Source organism: Trematomus bernacchii, unplaced genomic scaffold (genome assembly GCF_902827165.1).
Source record: "Trematomus bernacchii unplaced genomic scaffold, fTreBer1.1, whole genome shotgun sequence".
Taxonomy (NCBI): Eukaryota; Metazoa; Chordata; class Actinopteri; order Perciformes; family Nototheniidae; genus Trematomus; species Trematomus bernacchii.
The window spans coordinates 10,195,747-10,203,098 of NW_022987720.1; the positions used below are offsets into that span (position 1 = coordinate 10,195,747).

Below are 7,352 nucleotides of genomic sequence, written 5' to 3' on the forward strand. Positions count from 1 at the left end.
AACATTACGTGTTGATAGAAATCAACACGTAATGAAATAAGACCCCACGGTTTGATGATTGATAGGTGTGTGGGCTGTCTTTCATTTTGACACACAGAACAATGGGGGCTATCCACCCTTATCCACAATGTAAAGTAATTCACACAGCCTCTTCCCTCTTCTCTCTGTGAGGAGCAGCAGGTTCAGCTTTCAGAACAAAGTAACACAAAACTAAAATGGCATTCATTTTTTTAAATATGTCGTGTAGTAATAGATTTATTTATTTTTCTTCTCAAGAGAGTACAAGAATGTGTATTTTATGTTAGTATTTCAAAAAATCTCCTGGGGGAGACTCCCCCCCAGACCCCCCTGCAGGGGTTGAGTTTTCAGCATGTCAACTCTTTCACTTGTGGGGAAATTGCAGGATTGGCTCCAGGTCGCCCTTTTTATTTACTACAAGACAAATGTGCCTTTTTATTTCATACAGTTCAATTTGGATTGAGACAGGGAAATAATCTAAACCTCACGCGTGGCGTTTCACTGTCGGGGGGAGCGTGTATGCAATTACATTGCAAATACTGATTTGAGCCCCACCACTGTATGGGTTAGCCCTACCATAGATTACGCAACAAAAATACTCTGGAGCCGCAACTGCCGACCCGTATTGCGAATGCGCAGATCTAAGATCCAGTAGAAATGATAAAAAAGTAAAAGTCTGCTGGTTATTGTTCTACTAGGCCAAAATAGAGTCAAAGAGTATATGAGAGTGAGAGTGTGTTAATTAATATATTTGGCAGTTTGGAGTAAGTCTGTAGATTTGTTTGTGTGTGTGTGTTTCATGTATAGGCCTCTCACGATAATTAATTTTGTTGGATACATTTTCCCGGAAATTATTGCGATAAACGATAATATTGTCGGCACCGTTGTATGACCATTTTAGACCACTGACATAATGATAATATATAATAATAATTCAAGTACATCCTTTCAAACTGCTAGTCACATCCTCATGTAAATGGCAATTTATCGAGGTCAGAAAAGTTATCGAGTTCATTTTTATTTATCGTACGATAAGTAAATTAATTGCTTATCGCGACAGGCACACAATAAAACAGTGGAAACAAACATGTTTGACTTTCATTAGTGAATGAAACTGTGTGCCCTTTATAGTCTGTGTCCATTATTGTGTATTTGTATATATTGTATATATATCCTATATATATGCTAAGGTCCCGCTGCTGACACGATAGCAGTCATTTCGTGCGCATATGTGTAATTAAACCGAATTAAACCCATGATATCAAAATCTCACTCCAGCCAGGTACCCAAAGTTGGCAACCCTGCGTACATATACTGCATGTAGCTAACGAGGCTAGCTGTATGCTAGCGCAAAACAATGTATTCATGCAAGTTACATTGTATGGTAGCAGAATACCCGTATACGATTGCAATTATAAACACGTTATTGCTAGCCTAATATGAACCACTAGCTTTTGTTCATAGTAGTTTTATTACACTGCATTATAGTTGCCTTTCCTCCAAGCTAACGTTCATATCGTGTTAGCTACCAAGGTAAACAAAGCTAGGTTAGCATATTAGCAGGCAAGCTGTTCATTACACAACTACTACTAACTAATCTAAAACAACTAAGTTTCTCTAATATTTTGTGATTTGCATTTGATTTCGTCCAGCCAGATCCTGGCGGACAATCCATGACGGGGAAGGGATTCTACTACTACTGAGGGTGCTAAAAGGCACCGCACCGACTGTGCGCAGGCAAGATGCGAGGAGGAGGAATGAATGATATACCGTGTGTATATATGTATATTTATGTTCATTTTGTACATTTCTAAAAATAAAGTTTAATGGAAATACTTAGTAGGCCTATCCTTTCTTCCCTGAATTCATATATAGCAAACCATGATTTGATTTCTCATCAAACAGTAGTAGTTTATAACGGGTAAAAATAACTTACTCTTTGTTATGAGAGTAGCTCGTAGGCCACAACGGAAAGACAAGGAGACATACACGAGTTTACAAAACCACGGCACATTTATTGTGGTAAATGCAAAGATAGGTGGTTGAGAGGATCGCAGAGTTAGTCTTCCTGCAGCCGCTTTGGAGAGAGACTGTGTCCTGAGGTGTCCGTGATCGTGCTGATTAGCCTCTTCAGCTCCACCCCATCGTAAGACAAAGGCCCTGGGGCCGTCACACTCTTCTATAACAACAGTTAAAAATATATATGTATATAAAATATACCGCTGTACCGACGCCATGATAAGACTGATGTTACGCTGAGAGCAGCCGGGAAAAGCACTGACATGGGCGCAGCCTCTCTGGTGGTTGACTAATCAGAACGAGTGGCCGAGCTGACCAATCGGAGCACACTAGGCTCACAGGGAGGGGGGGGCAAGAGCTCCAACGAGTCGTTTAGTGGAGAAAGTGAATACTGCTGAATACACATGCTTGACAGAGATGCTGTATGCGAAACCAATGTGAGTTTGGAAAATTGCACAGTATAAATCTATTTTAGTATACCTCAACAATGTAATTATGATCAGTGGAAATGGCCATGACATGGGCCCTTTAAAGTAGTGGCGCGTTCGATTACTGTTTGGGCTGTCTGCCGTGGGCTGCATTCCACTCCAAATAGCCGGTCGGCCCCAGAATCCAAGCTGTTTTATGGATTCTCATTTAATTTCCAAGAATATCTCAGTACTGGGTTATTTCCAATTTCCAAATAAACATATGTATTAAACAAATAGAAATAAGAAGTAAGTATATTATAGTATGTTCAAGAATTAAAAAATGTAAAAAAACATGATTTTAACACTGTCATGTTGTAATTTTAACTGTATTGTATTGTTTTATGTATTACAGTTTTTCTGTGTTCAAACCACAGTAATCTGTAAATTATACAATGAAATATAATTATTTTAACATATTCTTAATGTGAATTTAACAGTTTTGTTTGGTTCAGTACTTTACGAAATATTACTGTAAATTAAACACTGCTTCATTGTTTCTCTATTTACAGTTTTTTGATGTCGTGATTTTACAGCTTTTCCCTGTTAATTTCACGGACTTTTTTTACAGTGTACGCGGAAGGGCCAAAAACTGCAGTCGACTGTAAAAAGGTAAAATAATGTCCCTATTCTACTGTAAGTAGGGTGAATTGTAAAATTACTCATCCGTTTTGATTGAATGAAGGCTTACAAATGTGGCTTCACTATAGCATAGCCACATTGGGTGACAGGTGGGTGTTCTTCATATAGCATCACAGATATTTCATCCATATTTTACAGGCTATGGGTGTCCTTAACAGGACCACATTTCTAAAAAGAATATGTATGACAAATATATTTTTGTCCTATTCTGTTGTTATGAATTACACACTTTAGTTGACTACATGCATGACAGCATGACCCAGCTGTTGTACTGTAAGTAGATATGAGAAAGTACTGTAGCTACAACGAAGCTTACTAAAATATATACATGTGTCAATATGTGTTTGTCATCATCATAATATGACACCTTTTATTATTAGACGGCGGGGTCAAAGCAAGATTTTAAGAATAATCTTTAGTTTTATACTTTTGCAAGCTAGACAAGTCGGATGTACTACGACAAGGATTGTCTTAGTACAATTATGTGTTGTGTGAAACTCTCTCTGTGAACCAATATGCGTCACCAACACCAGTAGGTGTTACTGGGGTCTATATCACTTTGTTCTTCCAGAACAAGGGAAGATGTTTTTAAAAGAGGTGAAATACTCTCTAGCTGCAGCTATCTGAAAGGAGATGTAAAAGCTAGCATCAAGTTCTACAAGGTGTTCGTGAATGTTTCCTGACTTGCAAAGTTGCCTTTTAACTTGATTAACATTATATGTTTATAATGAAGGGATCTAAAAAATATATATACATTACCCTCCCCCTTTCTGTCCCCTGCCCCGAATACTTTACACACAGTCCCTTAAAAGTCAGTTTTGCAAATGTTTATTCAACAGTGACATGCATTCAACCGTTTGTGGGCTTCAGAGATACACACAAAGCATTAGAAAACTCCACTTTAAGTAAAAAATATGCTACAAAAATTACACGAAACATAAGCTACGTAATAAAAGAAAGCAGAGGAATTGTTATTCTATTCTTGTTATTCATGATAATCCATCTATTTGATAGGCCAATTTTTATAAAAGCTGTTCTCATAGCACATTCCAGGATGAACGTAGTCCGCATCAGAATATATTGTCTAATCTCTTTCACTGACATATCCATTTTCTTTACATATGTATATTAAAGTAAAATGATAACCAGCGATGTATTCTTCACCCACATTACATACACACTTAAAGTAAGGAGGTTGTTAGTCTCAACTGACCTTCAGCTCCTAATAGGATTGGCTGACACAGGCAGATTGTTAACCTGAGCCTAATTCCTCTCATAAGGAGCTCTTGCCCTGGCTTTTCTTGCCATCAAACTAATGAATGAATCCAAGCTCTGTTACACTGCCAGACATGAGAGAGTAAATTGGCTGGCATGGAGGTCAACTCAGGATATACAGAGGCCCATACCTTACAGAGCAGCAACGGTGAAGTGAAAATGTAGCCCAAAGTGGGCAACAGTTAGCCTAAAAGAGTTGTGAAATTGTATCCCTTTTATGCTGATTGCTGATAAGTGTCATTGTCCAATTTCTTAGGCAAAGGGAAACCACAGAAGCCTACTTGCACACAAAATTAGTTATTTGATGTTTTTCTGCTTTTTATTTCTCTTGTTTCTTTTTTTTAATAATAACTAACTCGTATTGAAATAAACACAAATAAGATTTAACTATAGTTGAGTTTAACCAGTAGTTTACCAACAGTAACTTCTAGCTTAGCTAATTAGCATTTAGCTTGACTAGTTTATTTGGTGTTATTCTTTTCTCTCCATTAAATGCTTTTGTTTTAACTTTGCTTGCTTTTCAATGTTAGTAATACATTCATGTTTAATTTTACAGTTTAACCACATGAAATCACATGTTTTCCACCAGTCAGAGGCTCTAGCTTCTTCTGACTGATGGAACGCACTGCTAGTCCGCTAGCTAGCAGTGGCATTTAGTCAAACTAGCTTAACTGGTAAACCCTTTTACCCTACATTTCAGTTAAGATAAAGCTGGTGTATGAATGATGTGGTATAACAAACTCATTTACTAAAGTGGGTAAATCAGGGAGTTGCGGGGGCGGCAGTTGCTGCTAAACTGCTAGCTAGCCATTTAGGCCTATTAAGTGTAACTTTCTTTAGTTCTTTTCATGACGTTGTCCCAAAAATGATAGACTCAATGGTATGATCTCGTAATTGTAAGTTACTGCATTTTGGCTTTGTGAGAGACAGTGTATCACTATTAGTGAGTGCATGTTTATCACAAGTTTTAACTGCACAAAGTTTAGAAACCCAGTTGTTTAGCTTCTGTTGTTTGGTATTAAATACAATTATTTAATTTCTTACTGGGAAAAAATACGAAATGCAACACTACCAGGCTGGTAAAGACCAAAGAAATGAATGAAATAATAAAAAATAAAACAGTGAGAGACGCAGAGGGAAAGACAGTGAGTAACACAAGCAGGCAAGCAGTCATATCATGTTAAATGTAAACAGAAAAAGAAAAAACTTAAAATCACACGAGTGGGCTTTAAACAATATATATTATTGCTTTTTCTCCGCCAGCTTGTCTTTAATTTTCTGAGGCTCATCATATTGTATCAATCGCAGGATATCTTTGTTGTCCATCACACCGTGAATGAATTCTCCTTCTGAGATTTTATCTGGAAAAAGACGAAAAACAGTACAAATAGAACAGCAGCCAAACGTGGATGTGTTTCATTGTATAACAAAAACTGTTAAAGGGAGCTAAAGAATTGTTACCGTTTTCTTTCTTCCCAAAGAATTGCCAGATCTTGTCCGCCCTCTTCTCTGGTGAGTCTTCATCCTCGGGGAGGACCTTCTGGTCTTCAGCAGGAATCATGTTGAATATTGACTGCATGAGAGTCATTTAATTACATGTTTTTAATCGTGCATGCTCAATTTCATCATCAAATCATATTTTAAACCTGTGTTCTTTAGAATGGATTAGTGCTGAAATATTTTGAAAATCAATAATTCATCAAACATTTGCTTGTTTCAGCTTTTCAAATATGACGTCCTACTGCTTTTCTTTGCTTTATGTAACTGTGAATTTATTATTTTGTTTTTTTTGGCTGTTGGTCTGTATTCAACAGCAAATTTAAAAAGAGAAAAATATGGCAATTAAACAATTGTCCTCAACATTATGGATTCATCAAGAGATTAAAGGTGTTAATAGCAATACATAGGGTGATAAATGATCTGCCAACAGAAAACAAATATACCAATATATAATCTTTTTAACAACATTTATGCTTGAAAGGGCTGGCTTTTGAAAATAGACTCAGGGATAAAATAAAATGTACTTCAAAACTATTTTTTTACACCATCACAATGAAAGAAGAAGGTATATATACCCTAACAATCTCCAGGATTTCACTTTTGCTGATGTTTCCGTTCCCATCGACGTCGTACAGAGCAAAGGCCCATTCCAGCTTCTGCAGCGTCTTCCCCCCTGACGTGAGATGCAGAGCAACAATGTACTCTTTAAAGTCCAAAGTGCCGTCTGCGTTGGTGTCGAAACTCCTGAAAACGTGCTGTGCGTATTTCGATGGGTCTGCATTGGGGAAGAAGCTGGCGTAGATGCCTTCAAACTGCTGCTTGCTGATCTTCCCGCCGGGGCACTCCTTCAGGAAGGTCTGGTACCAGGTGCAGAGCTCGGCCTCGGAGTATTTCGTGTTGGATTTCAGTTCCTCCAGGAGCTCTTTTGACAATGCGCTGCTCTTAGTATTCCCCATCCTGCAAACAGACTTCACAAATGTATTATTGTCCTCCTGTGTTTGGGGTCAAAACCTCTCAGCATTTATTTGGAATCACTCTGCCTCATATTCACCCTGGCAGCCCTCTCAAGGTGCCAAATAGGCTTATGGTTATCACTAGTAAATCCTGACAGCTGTCTTGAAGATTAAAGGGATAACCAATCACACTATGCCACCTATTTGAAGGAGGTATAAGTAAAGGATTAAACACAACAGGTGACAAACACTTTAGGGGTCAACATCTGGGAGGCCTATTATGCCTTTTGCAGCGGTTTTGCTTAAACTGCAAGCCCCTCATTCTTAGGCTTATTGACATTTTGTGAGAAAATCAATGAGTCATTTCCGAGGACAACTGTATGTAAGTAAATCATTTATTAATGATGATAACTACGTGAGTAACATTAAGTATTTGTTGTTTGAACGTAAAAGTTAAACTATAGTGGAGTGCCATAAC

General features: G+C 37.7%; 1 protein-coding gene across 1 annotated transcript; it reads right to left on the bottom strand.

Moving 5' to 3' along the window:
- Positions 1-4,016: 4,016 nt before the first annotated feature.
- Positions 4,017-6,877, bottom strand: rcvrna (recoverin a). The gene is made up of 3 exons (XM_034143561.1): positions 6,497-6,877; positions 5,883-5,994; positions 4,017-5,782 (listed from the first exon to the last, which is right to left on the bottom strand). The coding sequence occupies exons 1-3, from the start codon at positions 6,875-6,877 to the stop codon at positions 5,664-5,666; spliced, it is 612 nt and encodes a 203-aa protein (XP_033999452.1). The 3' UTR covers positions 4,017-5,663.
- Positions 6,878-7,352: the final 475 nt, after the last annotated feature.